The sequence below is a fragment of the Nicotiana sylvestris genome, chromosome 8 (assembly GCF_000393655.2).
Source record: "Nicotiana sylvestris chromosome 8, ASM39365v2, whole genome shotgun sequence".
In the NCBI taxonomy this organism is placed as follows: domain Eukaryota; kingdom Viridiplantae; phylum Streptophyta; class Magnoliopsida; order Solanales; family Solanaceae; genus Nicotiana; species Nicotiana sylvestris.
Window position 1 is genome coordinate 26,331,754 of NC_091064.1, and position 23,920 is coordinate 26,355,673.

The window sequence follows — 23,920 nt, forward strand, 5'->3', positions numbered from 1 at the left end:
CCTAGGAGATTGGATCGTAGGATTTGCAGGGAAAGCAATACATGGGATACCTATCCAGACATAACGTCTTGCTTTGCTCATGGGCTTGAAAATTGTTGTGCAAAAGAAACTCACACCACTCGTCATTGAGACAGATGCACAAGCCTTACTAGGTATGTTTACTAGCGCTACAATACAATACACTAATATCCTTAATAATTGCAGGTTATTACTCCTATAGCTGGATAGCCCCCCTCTCCACAACATCTACAGGGAGCAAAATAGTGTGGCAGACTGTTTGGCCAACTATGGAGCTCTGCATGCAAAGGAGGTCTGTCTCATTTTTGAAAGTCCACCACCTTTTGCTTCAACTTTACATGAACAAGATCAAGCAGGGATGCTTAGACGAAGGATGATTAAACGTCAGTCAGTTTTGTGTAATACTAACTCTTCTACTAGTACTGTACTAGGTAACTATAGTAATGTGTGCCCTAGTTCTAGTTTAGTTTCTAGTATTGGTTTCTATACAGGGACCTTAGTACCAACTACTACTAATGTAAATATGATGTCTGTGATGCATCTTGTAAACGACTCTCTTCTACGAGCTTAGCTATAATATATATAACTATCTTTTTCACCAAAAAAAAAAAAAATCATGTGGTCCAGACCAAATTGACAATAGAACAGTGCTTCTTCATTTCAATTTATACAATATTTTTATTTTAAATGATTATACAGTCAAGCTTCTCTATACAATGTTGTTTGTTCCGACATATGTGATATTTTGATAGCTATAAAGAAATGCTATAGAGAACATATAATATAAGATAACGTGAAAATCTATTCCAAAATAAACTTAGCCATTATATTGAAATGTTGTTATAAACAATGATTGTTATAGAGAAGTTTGACTGTATTTGACCCCATGAAAGTACTTGACACCATGAAAGTAACATTATTAGTATTTCATAACTTTTGTCATTTTTATGAATTTAAATTTACTTTACTTTTTAACCTTAAAACTTTTGTCTTGTCAGTCTAGAAGAAAAAAGATTAAACATCTTTCTTTCTAAGTTAGTCCGGGGTTACTTGTTTAATTCTTTAAAGTGAAATAAGAGATGAATATATCACATACCATGATAATGACATTGATTAATTTTAAAGTTACACAAAAGAGCCTATAATTGGAACTTTATACTTTATATACAGTAATTATTCAATAAAACATTGTTGTCAAGATTTAAATAATTTGAATTTCAACGCAAAAAAGACAATAATAAGAACATAAAAAAATTTAAAAGAACTAAGACTTTTTCCCTCGGATCCTATGTTAAGCTGAACCAAAGCCAGTTCCAAAAGTTCATAGTTCCAACCAATGTAATGGAAAGTTGAGTCTGTTTTTATAATCAGTGGCACTGCTAATATTGTATCCAAGTGTTTTAGAAGGATAAGAAACATAGGGAGTAATAAATTACCAATATGTCTATTCTTTCAAAATTCAAATCATTGTAGAAACGGAATGATTATGCCCATGTAATGTACAGACCAGCAAGAAAACAATCATAAACTGATACATATTTCAGTCTTTCAGTTCAGGGTTGAGGATTAATTGTTGAATATGCACTTCAACTATAGACTTAATATATTAAATGCAAATAAACAACTTTCTAACCCTCAGCTGCAAAACTAGTTTAAGCTATCGATAAGATTAATTAACTTTAGGATTGAATGTGTATTTCCACATTCTAATCCAATCCCTTGTTTTTGCCAATACCATAATTGAACCTTTGTATCAGCTTCAATGTGGAAGACGCCCCATTCCATTGAATCCTGCAAGTAATCTGCTTCTGAAAAAGACTAACAGCCACAATTTATGAAGCTTTTGAGGAGACTAAAACTCATATTCATAACTAACACTAGAAACCATGTTGAATTGATGTCACAGAGGCTATCTATTCTAAGTTATTACAGAAGAACACACACTGGACCGGAAACAAAACAAGCTTTCTTCCTCTAACTAAAACAGAGGTTAACTCGAAAGAGAAACAAGAAAGCTCTCCAGGAAAACACAACCTACCTAACTGTTCTAAGACAGAGATAAAATCAACCCTCTTTCTAGTACTAACAAGAACCCAAGCAAGCACATCATGAAAATCATAAGATACAGCACTAGTTCTAAACCTACTATCAGTACATATCGGACACTACTAACAAGTCCATTACTTGGGTTCCTCCGAACCTTGACCAGTCACCGAGCTAGTTTGGCCATCAGCACCCGAAGGTTCGGCCTCAGGGTTGTCCTGCTTGTTTCCTCCACGTGCATCCCCAGTGCCTGAAGCTGAAAGTTGGCTACCATTACTCGCACCACCAAGAGTGGAGTTGGGACCTCCAAGTTGCATACCCGTTTGTTGAGGAATACCTTGCTGCTGTCGCTGCAGTTGTTGATGCTGCTGATCCTGCATTTGCTGGGGGCTGTTAAATTGCAGTGGCATCTTCGCAGTAAACATACCCTGTTGTTGATTCATGGCTGCAGCCTGAGGGTGCTGCATGTAAAATCCTCCTTGTTGCATTGCAGGATGAGGAGCCATCTGCATGTCATGACAAACACTAAACAAACTGCACAGAAGTAGTAAACAAACTACGAGAGTTGATTCTACTAACTTGTGTTGGAATAGCGGGCGATTGTGGTTGGGCATCAGCAATTGCGGCTAAGTACATCAAGTTCTTCTGAAGTTTAGCCTGGTACCTAGATCATCAGGATGTCAATCTAAATCATCAGTAAAGGAGACACCAACTGGCTACTCTATTTAGCACTTCCAACTGAATGAGTTAAGTAATAAGACAAATGAATCGTATAATGAAATTGGAATAGGAAGCCCTGTGAAATTATCAGGCATAGGTATAACTTTAAAATGCTGTTACAATTTAACTCCAGTGAACTTGGTAGATATTTATGATGGTAGGCTAGAAACTCGTAGTTCAACCATATTTTGCACTATAATTACTGCACTTTACTTGTGTTTGAGCTTAAATAATGGTGATTTGCACTTCTTATGTGTTTTATGCCTTACAGGAATGGATTACGAGTTAAAAAGATAATCTGGAGTTAAATTGAACAATGTGGAGCTTTGTAGTCTGAGTAAAAGCCCAAGGAATTGAACCGGGATCATGATCGGGGGTCGAGGACCAAGTCTGGATGTCAAAAAGTGGAAGAAAAAAATTACTCTGAGAAAATTGCACTACCGCGCCACATGGGGCGCCATGAGACGCCGCGCGGCAGTGCAATTGGAGTTGGCCTGTCAAAAACGAGCCTCTGAATATCTCCACGGATGAGGGGCACCTACGTCGTGCCTGTGTGATTTCGTCAAAGTGTGTTCCTACTTCGTCTTGGAAAGGATAGTTCCGTCCGGACCCGCTACATAGTATAAATAAACTAAAAACACATTTTTGAAGGGACTTTTGACCTACGGAAGATTAGAAGAGCATTGGAGACTTCAAGACACAAGGATTCATCATTCTTTCCTCAACTCAACACCCAAGTTTGGATTGAATTCATGTTTTCTTATTGTGATGACTTTCTCCATGATTATGGAGTAATTTACTTTAGGGTTCGACGGATATGGTGTTTTGGTTGATATTTGTGGATTTTAACTCTAGTTATTTGCATGAATTCGTTTATGGAGCTTTGAATTGATTGCAATTTTGTTCATTATTTAATCGAAAGAGGAATATTTTGGGTGATTATCTTTGCATTTTTTTTTTTTTTTTGAAAAGGTAAAGGTTTATTAACTGAATACAAAGATAGTACCAGAAAAGAGTACATAACTGCTGGGAATATCCATGCAGTTAATTACAACATTTTCTAAGTAACTCCATAAAATCCATGTAATGATCAATATTATCTACCAAATTACTATTACACCAAAGAAATAGATTGTGCAGACACTTATTTTTTATTCTAGAAATATGATCTTTCTGCCCATCAAAGCAAGCTCTATTACTCTCTAGCCAAATAGTCCAGAATATGCACAGAGGTATGGTTCTCCAAATCTGTTTAAGTGCTTATTTGTCTTCTGATGCTGCCACCCATTCAAAAGGTTCCTGACATTCTGAGGCATGGTCCAAAAAAACCCACATAAATTTGTTTTGTTTGGTTTAATTCGGTGATAAGTAATCGTAAAAGCTTATTGAATTGTTGATTAAATCAAGTTAGGAGAATATTTGAGAGACGTTTTCTTAAAGACTTATACAGTAACGTATTCTTGCATACCTTCACAACGCTTTTTATTAGTTCACCTCGTAGAGTTCAGATTTAATCAAGAGAGGAGTCTTGGCTATATGATTGAACTAATCATCGAGTGAATTCATGAGAATCATTAGAACATTAGATTGAATTGAACTAGAGTTAGATTTCGAATAACTATCTTGCACCTATGTTGTCGCGACCCTTATTTTCCCACTGATTAATTCGGTGTTGCTCAACTCTTGTCTTTCTGTGATCAAACGTTATTTGCTTTTATTTTAATAGTTAACTTTAGTTCATAATCATTTCAATCAAGTGTTAATTATCCTGGATAGCGTTTAAACTAGAAATTATTAGAACATTATTTAAATCCAATCCTATGAAGACGATAATTTTACTATACTATCTTTGGCTAGCGAGCATCAATTTCGTATTGTGTGTTATGCTCGTCAAATTAGACATACAACGATGAACTTTAATAATCTGACAACTAATGGTGATAGTTGATTATTACATTAAACACTTATTCTCTCAAATAATATAATACGACTAATAAATATTAAATAATAATAATAATAAGTGATGATCAAATCTTTGCAAGTTTTCACCTTTTTTTTTAATTCAATCAATTAACTATAACCTCAAACTCAAACTAATTGGAGCAAGTGCTACAAATATTCTGCTTTGTTTGGGTGACTGGCAAACGCTTCTCCAAAGGCGACCCTCTCGAGTTTCTGACTGTTTCCTAGATAGAAGTAGCCTTTCATCACCCTACCAAACGAAAGAAGTCACTATCAAACCGTTCACCCTATTTGGGTGACTGGGTCTATTCCATTTTACTACTGGTAAGTGGTTCGTCTTTTAAAGAATGTAGGGTTCTTAAAACTAGAAGTTCTCTCAGTAACACCTATCCCACTTATCCCTACCTGGACCTTATATAAGTGTAACAATAACAAGACTCCAATCCCTAATTGGCATTACCTATATGGATTCTTTGTTTCAATGTCTTTATTATAGCTAAGTCCACATGAGATGGAATCTCCTTAACATCTTGGATAGTCTTTTCTTCTGTGTTACACCCGATGTTGTTAACAGGAATCATGGACAAGTCAACTAGAACTTCACTATCAGTGCCACAGCGTACCATCTCACCATCTAATGACCTTTCATGCCACTAGAACTTCTGTGTTTCTTCCAGAGCGCTCAATTAATTTTGTACGACAAGATAGTATATTCACATAGGCATTTTTCATAATTAAATACGAGAAATATTTATTTTCTCCTAGTATGGTGTGAGTTGTAGTACTATCTATCCAGAAGGCATAGGTCTTCATTACTCATCTTGGATCCAACTGAAAACTAGAGAATTTTATTTTCTTCAGGAAAACAAAAGTGCATCACAAGAAATACGAAAAAACTAACAACACCATAGGACAACTTAAGTACAACTTGAAAATAGAAAAAAAGTGGAAGAACAAGACAATCAAAACACGAAAATGAAAGCAACATATGCATTCCCCAGTAAAATGATCAAACTTCAATTTTGATCCCCAAAAGTCTCAACTTTCAAATAAGTATATTCATTGGGGTCTTCAAAAATAGCATCTTTAAAAGCAACACTTGCCTCGGCATTATCATCATAATTATTTGAAGGACCTACCTCAACATCAATCTTAAAGGTTCAGTGTGACTCCGTTGGAGCACTAGCAGAAAAGGCTCCAACATTATTTGCCTTTCTTTTGATGGAGTTTTGATAAAGTATGACAAAATGCTCAAGGGCGCGACATTCACGTTTCTAATGACCTTTCATGCCACATCAACGATAGTTATTGTCTTTGCCTCTTGAAGGATTGTTTTGAGAACCTATATTATTCTCTCGTTTATAATGACTACCACGATAACCATTAATATATCATCACTTGTCATTGTCACGCTCACCAGTGGCGAAGCCACATGCTAACAAGGGCGGTCAGTTGACCACCCTTCGTCGAAAAATTATACTGTGTATATTAGTAAAATATTACGTTTTAGAGATATATAACACATATTGAACATCCTTTGTCATGAATTTTTTTTTCACTTCTTCCAAATTTGAATACCCTTGAAAAAATTCCTACCTTCGCCACTGACGCTCACGTACATTTATATGGCCTATTAATTATTTTTCTTTTTTTAGACTTATCATGTGTTGCTACAACATTTGCTTCGAAAGTGGAGCAGACCCAATGGGACGGGCTTCATGATTTTCATCATTATGGTATTATGTTGCTCAGCCATAAGAAGGCATGAGATCAACTCAAAAAAAAAATTAAAACTATTTTAGTGGTATTACTATTGTGACACCATACTCGAGGCATGAAAAGTGGTAAGAGTCTTTTCCAATAAGTTTTCATTATTCATAGCTTCCCCAAATAATTTTAATTGGGAAGTTATTCTAAATACAATAGAGTTATACTCACTTATGGTCTTAAAATTTTATAATCGTAAGTGTATCCACTCATATCGAGCCTTTGGCAATATCGTTGCCTCAAGGTAATAATCTTTCTTTCAAATCAGTCCACAATTCAAGTGGATCTTTCACTATCAAATATTCAGCTTTCAATCCTTCATCTAGATGATGACGAAGATAAATCATTGTCTTCGTTTTGTCTTGACTAGATGCTTCATTACCTTGTGTAATAGTGTCACCAAGACCTTTCGCGACTAAGTGAATTTTATTATCGAGTACCCATAATAAGTAACTTTTTCAAGAGATATCAAATGCCACGAATTCAAGCTTTGATAAATTCAACATGATGAAAACTATCAAAGAACATAAGTGGATAAGAAATAACGATAATTATTAATGAAGAAATCTCACTAGTAAATTTTTTGATAATTAATTAAAAGTTTAGTTTTGATAAAATTACTTAAAAAGTGGATGACAAAGCAGCTATTAAAAAAAAGTTATTATCAACTTAAAATGGATATGCATACTAATAAGAATAATGAACTAGCATTGAAACATGCAGATAATATACTAGGAACAACACCTAGCACTTTATGGATTCTGGACATAAAAGCTTGCTGTAGTGAGTTCTTCATAACAACTCACACACACATCTTATATTTTCCAAACACATTATGTAACCCTTTTAGGAACACTAGTGGATATATATATGAAAAGAAAAGGTTACAATTGGGCAATAAAAAGAACAAGTAGTATTTCTTAGAATTTATAAATTAATCAAAGCAGAATGTCATCTCTTTTTAATCGTTTACACAACTATCAATTTTAAATCAAGGCCACTAAAATTTAGAACCTGGTCATGCATATTGTGACTAGTAAAAATCAAATGCTAGAACCAAGTCATAAAGCTAAGAGATCCAAATAAACGGTACAAGAAAATGGAACTATACCTAATCAGAAAGAAAGACTCAAACTCTTCTAGAGAGAAGATTAGAGCTTTGTGTTGATAACGTGCTGTGAAATAATAACAATATAGTAAAAACTAAGTAATTAACAAAAACTTAACTATAACACTAGTAGAGCAAAGACCAGTAACTCCTTTTTCTACTTTCAATTGTGTGTCGTAGCATTGTGAGTTACATTGTTTTTTATAGGTATGAAAACTACAAGTTACTATTGTAAAATAGTGAAGAGGATGAATACCCACAAGGGCATCCACTCCACATAGACTATTTACAACACACATGAAATTATACTGACGAAACCTCTTTTTCCTTTCAATGATCTCGTACCATTATCATATTAGTTTTAACCCAACCACCTCATTGCCATAAGCTAGGCTTAAGTTACTCATTGATTGTAATAAAAGCTAGAAATAGATACACAGGTTAGTTGGGGAGAACAGATGATCAGATTAAGAAGAGATGACAGCAACAATCTGATCAAAGATATAAGAAAGATGAATGAGGAAGATAACAAATAAAAAGGGAGAATGTAAAAGATAAGATGAATGACAAAGGAGAGATTTAGAAAGTCCTATTTATCAAGATGGAATTGCCATGCCATAAGAGGTGAACAGAAAAGGTGCAGAGAAGTACGCATGAAACCTAAGAGAGAAAACAAACTCAATCCCTCCTTCCCTCCTCAAGCTAATCTCTAAAATATAAAGTCATATGAAATAAATACATATATTGCAGTTTGGTTTGATTTCTTTTGGTTTGTATTTACTACCACTCAAAAACAAATATTGACGGGTTTCTAAATTTTAGAACCACATATAACCAAAGCACAAGTCGGGTCAGCAAATTGGTCTGATGCACATTTTGGTTTGATGCAATTTTTTGGTTTACTTTGAACATCCGGGCGACGCTTCACTTAAGGGAAAATCAAGTGTTGTACCCAGCTTGCACTTGACAAAAATTTCTTATAGTAAGTATTTATGTAAGTTATAAGTTGTATCCACATACATTTAATGTTAAACCTAAAATTTCAAATTAACTACCAAGATACTTGATTTGTAATCATATATTAAAATTAGAACTAAAACTTAACTTTTATCTTATTAATTTAACCGTCAATAAAATATGATTGTATAATTATCAAATAAATCACATAAAGCAAGTAAACATGTTAGATTATTGTTTATTTCTATCAGTACAAGTTATGAACTATCAAAATACTCATATATTTGATTAGGATTAATAACTAACTTTATCTTGTTAATTTAACTCTCAGTAATTAAACAATAGTGGTCTTAAAAAATCACATCAGATTTATAATGATTATATAAGTAAGAACAATTGTTAATGCAAAGACTAATAAAGCAATTACATATTTGAGGATAAAATATCACATCAAATTAAATGTCTTCTTGTATCTTCTAACAAGAACTCTTCGTCCACCGTTAAAAGCAAACATATATCCCAAAAAGTTATGTCTCATCGTAGCTATAGGCCATAAGCCTACTATATTTTTATTTCTAAAGTCTTTTCTCTACCAACTCTTTCCCTCCAAGACTAAGCACACAGGACATAGCCAAAACAAAGCCTTCCTTTCTCTACAATTTCCTTGCTTTATACTATGTTTCATATTTCTCTGCAATTTTTATTTCTCTAACAAAATGTCATCCTCAACTGGGAAACAACATAAAAAAGGCTTCTTGAGACCAACAAAAAGTGTAGGATCAGATTTTGATAAACCTTCATGGAACCATGTTAAAATTCTTTAAGTGGCTCCCGGTGGTGGTAGCAATAGAGTATGATCCAGCAACTTTTGCAACAAAAGAGTTACTGGATCATTTTTAAGGTTAAAGCGTATTTATAAAGAATCTAAGCTCATGGGGTTGAAATATGCAAAGACATTAGTTGAGATGTATGTGAACATTGAAATTGAAGATGCTAGAGAAACAAATCATCAAAACAACTTCTATTGAGAGACTCATCATTATATTTGCACTAATATCTTCAATTGCTTTAATAAACAAATTAGAAATACATTCACCATCATTCACAGTGCTGCTTGAATTGGTTGAACATATTGGTTTATTATAAGATGCCGACATATATTTACCAATGGCCGCCTCTTAATATCGGATCATCCATCAGAGCAAATTGACAACTCTTTTCTATTCCATGAATCTTTAACAGGCTGCAATTTTCTATTGGTATGAGCTTTTTCGTGAGCCAAAAGAATTGTTCTTAACCTATTATAGGTTCGCGGAACATAACCAAGTATAGGATTATTTGCCAAAGTCTGAATACCTTCCAATGCATGGAGACTTTGCAAAGTTAAACCTGATGCATAGAACATACAACCTGCCAATTCGTCGACAGTGTTTCTATTAGAAATGCTGAAAGACTGTTCTAGAGCTCCAACCTTTGAACCTTTTTTTTTTGTTATGATAAATCTAAGCCTTACGGAAAAGATAGATAATTTAATTTTTTATCTCGCATCAAGTTGTACAAATGATTTTTTCTTTTCAGCTTCTTCATGTTCTTGCTTCAAAGCTTCACATACTTATCTCTTTGCATATTTTAACACCTTGACCAGGGATTTTTAGAATATGATCCCGTAACTTTTTTGTTACAATAGTTACAGGACCATACTCTATTTTCACCACCATTTGGAGTAATTGAAAGAACTTTCATATGGTTCCATAGTGGTTTATCATCAAAGTCGGAGCCTACACTTTTTGTTGGCCTTAACAAAACTTTCCCCTTTTGATTTGCCATTGAGGAGGTAGAAGACGACATTTTTGAGAGGTAATGAAAATTGTAAAGGAGATGAAGATGCAGGAAAATGGCAGTAGTATATTCGAAGGGAAAAAGTTTGGTAAGGAAAAGACTTATGGAAGGAAAATCAAGTATCCTTATGGCTATAATGTTGATTGTGTACCTTTTGAGAAAATCAACGATTGGGATGAAGCTTCATGTCAGAAGCATTTAATGTTGAAATAAGTTACCAATTAATTTTAATTTATAATAGATACTTTAGAAGTCTACCATGCTAATTTTTATAACTACTAAATGATAGACCATTGTAGAATCATGTTAAAGTCTTTCAGTGGCTCCCACTGATAGTGGAAATAGAGTATGGTCATGTAACTTTTGCAATAAAAAGAGTTGTTGGATTATATTCTAAGGTTAAAGCATATTTGGCAAGAATTTTAGGTAATGGGGTTGAAATATGTAAATAGATCAACCGAGATGTATGTGAATCATTGAAGTTTAAAAATGTTGAAAGATTGTTCTAGAGCCCCAACCTTTGAACCCTTTTTTTTTGTTATGATAAATCTAAGCCTAACGGAAAATATGGATAATCTAATTTTTTATCTTGCATCAAGTTGTTCTGATGATTTTTTTCAACTTCAATGATTCACATGCTGAGGGTCTATTGGAAACAGCTTCCCTATCCTCACAAGGTAAGGGTAAGGTCTGCATACACACTACCCTCCCCAGACCCCACGGTGTAGGATAATATTGGGTATGTTGTTGTTGAATGATTCACATAAATCTCGGTTGATCTCTTTACATATTTCAATCCCATGACCTAAAATTCTTGCCAAATACGCTTTAACCTTAGAATATAATCCAGCAACTCTTTTATTGCAAAAGTTACAGGACCATACTCTATTTCCACTATCATTGGGAGCCACTGAAAGACTTTAACATGATTCCACAGTGGTCTATCATTTAATAGTTATAAAAATTAGCATGGTAAACTTCTAAAGTATCTATTATAAATCAAAATAAATTGGTAACTTATTTCAGCATTAAATGCTTCTAACACGAAGCTTCATCCCAACCGTTGGATTCTCTCAAAAGGTACACATTATTATAGCCATAAGGCTACTTGATTTCCCTTTCAAAAGTCTTTTCCTTACCAAACTTGTTCCCTCCAAATACACTGCTACCATTTTCCTGCATCTTCATCTTCTTCTTATCAAAGTGTAGGCTCCGACTTTGATGATAAACCACTATAGAACTATATCAAAAGTTCTTTTAGTTACTCCAAATGGTGATGGAAATATAGTATGGTCCTGTAACTATTGTAACAGAAAAGTTACGGGATCATAATCTAAAGTTAAAGCTTATTTGATAAAAATTCCTGGTCAAGGTGTTCAAATATGCAAAGAGATAAGTAGAGAAGTATGTGAAGCTTTGAAGCAAGAACATGAAAAAGCTGAAAATAAAAAATTTATTCGTATAACTTGATGCGAGGAAAAAATAGATTACATCTCTTCCTAAAGGTCAGATTTATCGCATTTTAAAAAAAGAAGAGGTTCAAATGTTGGATCTAGAGAAGTCGTTCAACATTGAGAATAGAAACATCGCCGACAAAATGGCATCCTGCATGTTCTACGCTTCAGGTTTATTTTTTAACTTAGCAAAGTCTCCTTATTTTAGAAATATTCAGAGTTGTTGGCAAAGACTCCTATACCTGGTTATGCTTCGCCAACGTATAATAGGTTAAGAACTACTCTTTTAGCTCAAGAAAAGGCTCATATTGATAGAAAATTGCAACCTATTAAGGATGCTTGGAAGAGAAAAGGGTTGTCTATTTGTTCTGATGGATGGTCGGATATTAAGAGACGACCATTGATAAACATGATGTCGGCTTCTAGTGGCGGTCCAATATTCTTAAAATCAATCAACTCAAGTGGCGTTGTGAAGGGCGGCGAATATATAGCTAATTTGTTCATTAAATCACTTAAAGAGGTTGGTGCAAGTAATGGTGTTCAGTTTATCACCGATAATGCAAGTAATATGAAGCTTGTCGGTTCTACGGTTGAGCAAACTTTTCCACATATATTTTGGACACCATGTGTTGTTCATTGTTTGAACCTTGCACTAAAAATTATATGACAACCTTCCGAAAAATCAACTCAATTTTTAAATTGCAAATGGATATTAGATTTGATTAGTGAAGTTAGTAGCTTGAAAAATTTTGTGTTGAATCATGATATGGTTCATGCTCTTTTTCAAGAAGCATTCGGCATTGTCCTTGTTGAAAGTTGCCGAAACGAGATTTGCATCTCATGTTGTCATGACTAGTCGTGTTCATCAAGTGAAAGCATCATTGGAAAGAATGATGATGGATAATGATTGGAGAAATTATCAGGGAGATAAAGTGATTGAAGCTAAAACGCGTGACAGAAAATCCCTTGTAATGAATGACGGATAGTGGGAAATATTGAGTACATTTTAAAGTTTACGGAACCAATTATGTATATGCTTAGAAGTGTCGATCTTGATGCTCCAAAGCTGCATCTTGTTTATGATATGTGGGATACAATGATCGAAAAGGTGAAGGCAATTATCTTTGAGCAAGAGGAGAAGGATCTTATTATTGGGCAATCGGACTTTTTTTATACAATTCAAGAAATTCTTGTTGCTAGGTAGAATAAGAGTAACACCGATTTACATTGTATGGCACATTCATTGGTACCAAAATACTACCACGAATCATGGCTTAAGGGGAAGGCAATGGGGTTCGATGGCTTGCACCCAATGAGTATAGAGAGATTTCCTTAAATAGGGTTAAATGCTTCCAAAGATACTTTAAAGATTCAAATGATCTAAAACAAGCGTCTTTGGAGTATAGAGCATTCGCAGGTGGGAATGATTTTTTAGTGAGTCTCATGTGGTTGAGGCTATAATGTATGAGGAGCCTCAATCTTGGTGGGATAACCACGCTGTAAACGCTCCATTTTTGCAAAGCTTGGCTTACAGATTGCTCTTACAACCGGCTTCTTCTTCTTGTTGCGAAAGGAATTGGAGCACCTATTCGTTGATCCATAGCATCAAAAGCAACAAGCTAGAAACTTCAAGAGCCAAAGATCTAGTTTTTGCCATTACAATCTTCGCTTGCTTTCTCGTCAAAACGAAACATACAAGTGGCCCAAGTAAGTATTGGGATGTAGGTATGCTATAATCTATATTTTCTTGATTTTATATTTCCTTTAGTATTCCTTTTATATTTTTAATCATTTTTAGTTTAATTTTGCTTTAGGTGGAGATCGTTCTAATGTTGATGAAGCCATGGTGATCTAGTGAACTTATCAATAAATAAACCTCAACTAGAAGGAGTCATCTTTGAAGAAAAGGTTGAAGATGTGCAAGAAATTGATATTGAAAATATTGAGGAAGAATGCTACATGTTATTGTTCAAATGCTAAAACTTACGTAATAGTTAATACTCTCCAACTTTTTATTAGTTTATATAGTTCAATGTTAATGTAACTTTGTATGGGGAATAGAGATTGCAATTATAGTTTATTTTTGCTTTTTTGGTGCTCATGCTCATTTGATTGACTTAATGAGAATGGCTAACTTTTTATAATTTGTGACTTGTAAGAGGGATGCTAAATGATAATTACGTCTTTTATTCTCTATGCTTATGTCAAGTTCTTCAACAAAACCAATAAAAGCATAAAAGGTATGTTTTCTTTATCTTTATATATCTAACTCTTTTACTTATGTAGTTGTGTGATATCTATATATGTTAATATACTTTGTGTAATTTGTAGGAGAATTCGAGAATGGAAGAAAATCAAGAAATCATGCCTGCAACTTGAAAATAAAAAAGAAACCCACACTTTAAAAATTAAAGATAAGTATTTCACAAAATTTCTCATAATTTAGAGATATTTTTATATTTTTATTTTTTTAAATTATTTTTTGCCAGATCCCTACACTCGTGTCCGTTCTATGATCCGTATCCCCGAATATTAAAATTTACATCTCAAAGGATCCAACCTCCAGATCCGCACATGTATCGGACATCCACACCCCTGTATCATAGATGCAAATTCTATATGTATCACTTAAACTAGCTCTAAAACTAGTTGTGGAGCTTCAGTACAAGACCTCAGAATCTTTTGCCTTTAGTACATGATATCCTTATTGAAACATGTCAGTGCTTAAAACCAAACGAACATATAACTCCAAGTAACACAGGGGATCAGAGCATAAAGAAGATGGGAACGGGAATGCCACTACTTACTGTGCACATTCAGCTAGTTTCCCAAGATTTTGATTGTCCAATATGGCCAAAATCAGTGTCTTGTTCTCATCCAGATACTGCATCACATAACAAAACCCATTTTACCACATGAATCCTGACACCTGAAAATATAAAGAAATACCTGAGGTGGCCACAAAACCACTCAGCCAAGTAAGTAGTTGTTCTTTCAAAATAATCATGTCAGAAACATAACTGTGAACCATTCACGGTTCACCCATGATTCTGATACGACTAAGAATTACTGACTCCATAAATAGAGATTTGTAATGAGAAGTATAGACTCATTCTCCTAGTTAAGATTATTGGTGAAACTGTCAAAAAATTCTTACATTAAATGTTCCGCCTTAATTATTTTCTCTTGTGTTACCCCGTCAAACATGATTATGCTGTCCATTTCAAAAAGTAATTCTTGCACAAAGAATCCAGTTGGAACATAAGTCTACTCCTAACTGCTAGAGAAATGACAACTCTTCAGAAACCAAGATCATAACCACCTTCTTAGAAATTTCACAAGGTTTACTGAAGTTCAAAGCTTCATGCACATACAAATAAACTAACTCTGTAATTAATACATATAGAAGAGTCAACATATTAATTGATTCAAAGAAGCTTTACTTAATAGGATTCCCTAAATCGCCAAAACGTTTCAAAATATTTAAGGACTCCACTAAGCATTCAAGTAATCCCCACAATTATTACAGCAGTTATGAACTTATGACACCCACTTTAAAAATATTTATAGTGACAAAACAATGTAAAGAAGAACAAAATGGGCGTATACCATAAAGCATTCTCTTTTAGAAGATATCAGAAAGTACCATTTTTAGAACCTTCCAGATAAGGAGGTCAGCAATGTGGGCATTATCGATTGTTCCCCACCACACCACTCAAACAGATAAGAGTTGTTAAGAACCACGGTTTCATTCTTCAGCGTATATTGTTACTTAACTTTCTTAGAGTTCACATTTATAACAAACTTCAACATCCTAACCCATCTTTAGCCATTATCATCTTTCCTTTTTCCCAGCTCACTGTCATTAAACGTGTGATTGTAATTGCTCTTACTAAAACTTATCTAATATTTTTATAATCGTGGTGTCCGGACCAACTTGCTCGCACCTCGACTAATTCCACGGGATACCTGCTACCTCCCACCAGCAACAGGTATCAGTTAACTCTGTCTACCAAGCTCGAACATATAGGAAGAAATCACCTAGTATTTTGCTGGGGTTTGAACCTGAAACCCACATGGTTCTCAACCCACTTTATTGACCATTGGGCCACACCCTTAGTTGCTCCATCAATAAATCTAATCATAAGCTACTTGTAATAGTATAATTGAGGATCCTTATTTTTTATACTTCAAGCTCATAGCACAAGCTATCTCCTAACTGACAAGACACAATTAGGACATCTGTGCAAAATAGTCAATATCGTGATAAAATATGGGTATTATCAACATGCATCTAGCATGGATACAAGTACAATTTAGGGCATTTTGCATAGCTGAGTTCACAATTTTTCCACAAGCCCAAAAGTTATGCCAAATATAACTTTGAAATAAACAGGAAAATTTTCTACACAGGAACTTTTTGTTTCAAAATTCACTCAACAAAGACAACCCTTAGCTATTAGAGGGATCATACACAGTTGAGATTTAGTGTTACTACTATCTTTACCCTTCTATTTTTTATTTTTTCTCTTGGGAGGGAAGAGATAGTGGGGAGCCATTGTCATTGATCTAAGGATTACATTTTCATGATTTTGTGATCCTAATTCCTTCGTATGACATAGTATTTCAATGAACTAACGAGATAAAAACAAATACACCACTGATTCATAGTTTCATACCCAAGAAAAGAAATTCAGATGGATAGCCAAGATCAGCTATCATACTATGATCAAATAACTACGAAAGCATTTGAAGTATCTGTCATATAATCCAAATGATTTAACATAGTTCCCGTGCTATGGATGCACAACCCTTTTGTCCCCAATGTCTCATAGTTATGAAGAGGGCTACTTACGAACTTCGAAAATCTTTGATTCGAAGAGTTGGAACAGCCTAAATTTCTTCCTATCGGCCGGGAAGAATCGGATAAGATATTTTATCTAAAGCCCATCAGATTAAAATAAGCTTCTAGACCAAGTTAAAATAATCCGTCACCTGAATAAAAAATAAAATATCACACAAAGAAACTAATTCAAGATTATTAGGCCATTACCCCAATTTAATCAAATTTGACATAAATATATAAAATTCTCATCTCAAGTACTATGTTTTACAAAAGGGAAGCATTCACTACAACTTCCATAATTTCAGGATAGTTTTTCTCCATAGAAGTAAGGAATATTTCCAAATCTCCCCCCACCTCCACCCACCCCACCCTTTTTTTGTGAAGGATAAAACAATAAATTACATACTTTATTACCAACCCTTTGACGTAGAGATAACTAACACCTCAATCTCAAACAAGTTGGGATCGGCTACATGCATCCTAACTGGCCACGATACTCTATCTCATGTCAATAATATGCAAATACAAATAAAAGGTTGTATATTTTCTAACCATATAAATCTGTAAAAGATTAAACCACTACTAGAAAGCATAGGACATACAGTAAACTTTTGAAGTACAATTAAACAAAATAGTACTAATCCTTATATCCCTTTAAAGGACAAAACAACAAGTTCCACAATATTAGTAGTACTTGATAATATATTTATTTAGTGTATATCTTTTGTATTTATCTTAAGATAGATCAGTCCTATTCTTGTGCTTGTTTGTATTATAAATATTCTACTGTAATTGTACTTTGTACTTATCAAGCATAACATTGTTTCATGGTATCAGGAGCTTAGGTCTCTTTCTTCTCGATGGCTTCTTCTTCTTCCTCAATTTCCACAACTTCATCTCCAATCAAAACAACTTCATCTCCAATCAAACCTGATCAATCTTCTCTGTCTCCCTCGTCCAACACTGCTATTTCTTTGTCTAACATCAAAAACTTAATTCCTACTGTACTAGACTACACTAATTACATGTTATGGCGGGAACTCTTTTTGCCGGTTTTCAAGGGTCATGGTGTTTATGGCTTCATTGATGGAAGTTTTCCTTGTCCACCCTCTACCATTATTACAGAAGATGGTAACTCCATTCTCAATCCTGCTTTCCAACAATGGGTTCAACTTGATTCCATTGTCTTGTCCTGGATTCAAGCAACCATTTCTCAAGAAATCCTTCAAGCTATTCTTCGTCCCAATCATTCTCTAACTTCTAGAGAAGCTTGGCTTGAAATTGAGCGTCTATTCCGTGACCAAGTTAGTTCTCGAACTCTTCAACTCAAAGGTTTAATTTCATAACCTTAAGAAAGGTGATACAATTGCAAATTCTCTGAACTCCGTTGGTAATCCGATTTCAGAAATGGGGGTCGGAACTCAAATGGTGGTCGTGGTAGGGGTCGTAACAATCCTGGGTTTTATAAGAATTTTTCTACCCCTTCTCCAAATCTCTCTCCTCGCCCTCGATCTCCATCCATTCTCGGGCCTGCTCCTTATTCTTCTTTTCCCTCTTCCCACATGCATGCTACTGTCCAATGTCAACTTTGTTTTCAATATAATCATTCAGCTCGTGAATGTCCATCTTTTGGTCCTAAAGCATTTATCTCTGATCTTCAATCATCTCCAACTCATTCTTATGCCATGCTTAGCGATGCACACTGGTATGATGATACTGGGGCCTCCTCTCACATGACCCCAAATCCTGGTAATGTATCCTCAGTTCTCCCTTACAATGGTACTGATCGAGTTGTTGTAGGCAATGGTACTCAACTACCCATTTCATACACTGGTCATGGTACTATATTTACTCCTTCTACCATTTTTTCTCTTAAAAATATTCTTATTGTTTCTAATCTCTCAAGTAATTTGCCGAGTGTTCGTAAATTTACTACTGATAATAATTGCACCATTGAATTTGATCTTTTTGGTTTCTTTATTAAGGATCTCAAGACCAAGAAAATTCTTCTACGGTGCAATAGTCAAGGCCCTCTTTATTCATTGTCTTCCTTGTCTTATGGTGCGGTTCATCGAGCTTTTGCAGCAGTGCGACGTTCTCCAAATCTTTGGCATCAACGATTAGGCCATCCAAGCTTTGCCATTCTTGCTAAATTAGTTAGAGAAAATAAAGTTTCTTGTAGTTCTTTCAAACAATTAGATTTCTTATGTAATGCTTGCCAGCTTGGCAAGCACAATAAATTACCTTTTGTGGAATCTCAATCATTCACGACTTCCCCATTTGAATTGATACATGGTGATATATGGACATCTCCCGTAGCATCTTTTACAGGCTTCCGTTATTATATTCTCTTTCTTGATGATTATTCAAAAAATTTATGGGTGTTTCCTTTAAAACGTAAATCAGAAGCTTTTTTAAAATTTAAATCATTTTATTCTTATGTCTCAACTCAATTTTCCACAAAAATAAAAGCATTCCAATGTGATGGCGATGCTGAATATGTTAAACTTTCTTTGTTTTTCTTGACGAAAATGGAATATCATTGCGTATCTCATGTCCATATACGCATCAGCAAAATGGCAAGGTTGAACGGATGCATCGCACTATTGCAAATATGATTCGTACCCTTCTATTTCAGGCCTCTCTTCCTCCTAAATTTTGGGTTGAAGCTCTTCAAACTGATGTTCATCTCTTAAATATACTTCCCTCTTCTAAACTCCATTTGAAGTTCTTTGTGGCAAGTCTGCTACCTATGACCATTTACGTGTATTTGGATGCTCATGTTATCCGAATCTTAGTGATTACTCTTGTAACAAGTTAAGTCCTCGTTCTAAACATTGTGTTTTTCTTGGTTATCCGTTAAATTATAAAGGATTTTGGTGTCTTGATCCATTAAGAAATAAAGTTTACATTTCTCGACATGTTCGATTTGACGAGGAATCCTTTCCGTATCGTACTATTTTACAACCAACTTCTTCTTCTTGTGTTTCAAATATTTTATTCAAATCTCCAACAGAGTTTACCTTCCAACGTCTGCTACCTACTGTATCTTATTCGATCTCTTCACCCCCTAGGACTCTCCCTTTATCTTATACGCAAAATACTCTAACTTCTAATCAAATTCCTAGTTTAACTCCAACTAATCTTCTTGACAATATTTCTCCTACTTCTAATCAGATTCCTAATGTATCTCCTACTAATTTTCTTAAGAATATTTTTCCACCTTCTAAACAGATTCCTAATTTATCTCCAACTAATTTGCGTAAGAATATTTCTCAAGTTTCACCGCCACTGGATTCTAGGACTTCTCCTACTTATTCACAATTTTATCCACCTTTCAATGTTGATTCCTCATCAGCTTTGACTTCTTCATATTTGTCTCCAATTAGATATAATTCATTCTTACGTACTATTCCTTATGAATTTCAAAATATACAGTCTACTACTTCTCCTATACACAGTAGACTTGTAAGTCCTTATCCCTCTAATGTTCGAACTACATCTTCTCCTCTTACCTTCTTCTACTTGTGCAACCACTAATACACATGTTGGTCCTTATCCCTTTTCAAACGTTGATGTTCCATATCATTCTATTTCCCCCACCATACGTTCCCCTCCATTATCTCCTCCGATATTACGTCACTCTCCTCACATAATTCCTACTTTTCCAAAAATTCATCATATGGTTACTCGTTCTCAATCAGGAAACCTTAAGCCTCGGGTTCTTCCTTCTCTCTTATCCCAGGAAACATCTAAGGAAGACATCCCATCCATTCTTCCCGAGCCTACTTCATTCAAGGAAGCTAATAAGAATCCTAACTGGAGAAAAGCCATGGCTGAAGAATATAATGCCCTCATGACCAACAATACGTGGCAGTTAGTGTTGCCTCCTCCAAATGCTAATGTTATTGGTTGTCGTTGGGTATACAGAGTAAAACAACGTTCAGATGGTTTAATTGAACGGTTTAGAGCTCGCTTGGCAGCGCAAGGGTACAATCAACAACATGGGCTAGATTATGATCAAACATTTAGTCCTGTGGTGAAACCAGTCACTATTCGTACTGTTCTTGCTTTAGCTACCTCTAAAGGGTGGCTAATTCATCAACTGGATGTTAAGAATGCCTTCTTGCATGGCACTCTTAATGAACTGGTATACATGAAACAGCACATTGGTTTTGTTCACCCAAACTTCCCTAATCATGTTTGTCAGTTGAACAAAGCCCTTTATGGCTTAAAACAAGTTCCTAGGGCATGGTTCCATCGTTTTACCACATTCTTGCTCCAAATTGGTTTTAGAAATAGTACGTCTGACTGTTCTCTTTTTGTTTATAAGTCTAAAAAGGACATTGCTATTTTGCTTCTATATGTCGATGACATTCTTCTTACTGCTTCATCTACTTCTTTACTTCATTCTCTAATCCACACTCTTAAGTCTGAATTTGCTATGAATGACTTAGGGCTTATTAATTATTTTCTTGGTGTTTCGATCACGGCTCGTGATGGTGGTTATTTTCTGTGTCAGTCCAAATATATTCAAGATCTTCTTAGTCGTGCAAATCTTTTGTTCTCAAAACCTGTCTCTACACCTCTTTCTTCAAAAGCATCACTACATACATCTGACTCTCCTCCTTTTTCTAATCCCACTCTTTATAGGAGTCTTGTTGGAGGACTTCAATATCTTACTTTCACTCGTCCAGATATTGCATTTGCAGTCAATCAAGTGTCTCAGTTTATGCACTTTCCTTTAGAAGTTCACTACACAGCTGTGAAACGCATATTGCGTTATTTGAATGGCTCGCTATCTCATGGATTGTTCATTCATGATGGTTCTATTGATCATCTATCATATTACAGTGATGCATACTGGGCTGGTTGTCCTTCCACCCGCCGTTCTACCTTGGCATACTGTCTATTTCTTGGAACAAATCTTATTTCATGGTCTTCTAAGAAGCAAAGTGTTGTATCTCGCTCAAGTGTTGAGGCTGAATATCGCTCTATTGCATATGCCGCTGCTGAAATTACTTGGATGCATTCTCTCCTTAAAGATCTTCACATTTCACTTGCATCACCTGCTACTATCTATTGTGATAATGTTAGTAGCATTTACTTATCTTATAATCCAGTTCAACATGCTTGCACGAAGCACATCGAAATTGATATTCATTTTGTTCGTGAGAAGGTTGCTTCGGGTAACTTGCAAGTTCAATACGTTAATACTGCTGATCAACTTGCTGATTTGTTAACCAAGCCTCTCCCATCTCCAAGGTTGATGCTTCTACGTGACAAGCTCTGCGTCCTTTCTACCCACGCATCACTTGAGGGGGTGATAATATATTTATTTAGTGTATATCTTTTGTATTTATCTTAAGATAGATCAGTCCTATTCTTGTGCTTGTTTGTATTATAAATATCCTACTGTAATTGTACTTTGTACTTATCAAGCATAACATTGTTTCAGTACTATACTATTTATCACACATCAACCTACAGCTATGAATTGTTTCTTCAACATTAATTGTCATCCATCTGTTGTGTCTTACCCTACTTATGCTTCAAGTACCTCAGAACATAGTGAAGCCAATAAAGTAAAACTTACCAATAGGAAATTAGTAAGAAAATAATACCTTTTGAATCTGCTCAGTGGTGATATTGTTAGGAGGAAAAGAGGGCATGACTGGAATCATAGGCGGTGGCTGTTGCATCCTCGTATACTGCTAAACCCTGCTCTTAATTAAGGTTCTCTAAAATGAATTGAACAATTAGCAGAGATTATAGCTTTTTTGAAAGGAAAAAGAAGACCTGAATTTTCAATATTCTCAATTTATTCAAACTGCACTGAAGAAGGTATTTTGAAACAAAAGGGGCGATTTTGAGAGTGGGGGTTAGGTGGAAGAGTGGGAAGTAAGAGAAGAATTGTGTCGGAGTCCGGTTGGACCGGTTGGATTGTTCTCGAAAGTTGGAAACTTTAAGGTATCCTATTGAACTCCATGTCGGAAAATGTGAAGAATTTTTTAGTGGATTTTCTTTTTTAAATTTAATTCTTATTCTTATTTTTTCCTTTAAATTTAAACCAAACATTATTAGAGAAAGATTCTTCTTAATTTTAATAATATAATTCTGTACGTGCAAATCTAATTCATTCAAGTTTATTTAGTAAAAATCAAACACATATTTTATGTTATATCTCTCATATATTAGATTTTATCTAATAACTAAATATTTATCAATATATATATATATATATATATATATATATATATATATATATATATATAAAATAATTTGTCATTGTTTAATTTCATATTATAATCTCAATATAACTTATTCCTAGAAAATTTCTATGTATATTGATTAAGATAATCAATCCATACGAAAGGTTTATCATTGCATTAGAAGAAATGAAAACCAAATATAAGATAAAATAATATTTATATTCTTGCTTGAAAAAGATAACATTTAAAATTTATTAACTTATGTCGAAATGCTTTTATTGATCCTTACACTTGATTAAGGAGAACAACGCCTATGGAAATTTATAATTTCCTACATGGCGTGAATTATTTCCTTTCATCATCTAGCATTTGTGGTTAAATAAATTGGAACCATAACGCATTCCAAAGCAAAGAGAATGGTCCTTCATTTGTGCTCATTTTCAATAGATCTTCTTGAGTTTTAATCAACGTAAACAATCAAAATTTGCCAAAATTATCTTGCTTAGTCTGTCGCTGATTGGGCACTTGTTTTTTGTACATCATGTTGTAAATATTAGTATTCATGGTACTAGCATGGATAGTTTTTGGTTTTTGGCAAATTGTAAAGGCCCAACCATCTTAGCAGTGTTAGAATTTCATTTTGGAATCTAACAATTTTGTTTACCCTCAGCGAGGAAAAACAATTGAATTTGTAAGTAATTTTAAGGACACGCGATTAATTCAATACAAACGATAAATTATGTTAGATTAAATAAATAAAGATAGAGTAAATTCAAACCATGTGAGGAGGATGAATCCAACCTCAATAAAATATTCACCCTCGATCCGGCTCACAAGGACCAACGTTGATGAACAAGAATAAGAGCTTTCAAGAAAATAATAATATTGTTTTGGTATGCGTGTGTTGCCATGTCCCCAATGAATAATCAGACTTCTCTTCATATAGTAGGGGGTTTTATCCTAAGTACAATTCTATAAAAGGTAAAAAAAATCT

The 23,920-nt window shown here is 34.5% G+C and overlaps 1 protein-coding gene across 3 annotated transcripts; it reads right to left on the reverse strand.

Annotated features, from left to right (window-relative positions):
- Positions 1 to 1,867: 1,867 nt before the first annotated feature.
- Positions 1,868 to 22,686, reverse strand: LOC104245881 (GRF1-interacting factor 3-like). 3 transcript variants are annotated; one of them, XM_009801580.2, is made up of 4 exons: positions 22,339 to 22,686; positions 14,676 to 14,817; positions 2,641 to 2,725; positions 1,868 to 2,567 (listed from the first exon to the last, which is right to left on the reverse strand). In XM_009801580.2, the coding sequence occupies exons 2-4, from the start codon at positions 14,756 to 14,758 to the stop codon at positions 2,199 to 2,201; spliced, it is 537 nt and encodes a 178-aa protein (XP_009799882.1). In that variant the 5' UTR covers positions 14,759 to 14,817; positions 22,339 to 22,686; the 3' UTR covers positions 1,868 to 2,198. The 3 variants fall into 3 exon arrangements, with proteins under 3 accessions (XP_009799882.1, XP_009799880.1, XP_009799881.1); XM_009801578.2 differs by having other exon boundaries at positions 14,676 to 14,752; positions 22,339 to 22,684; XM_009801579.2 differs by having other exon boundaries at positions 14,676 to 14,797; positions 22,339 to 22,424.
- Between the last annotated feature and the right edge of the window lie 1,234 nt (positions 22,687 to 23,920).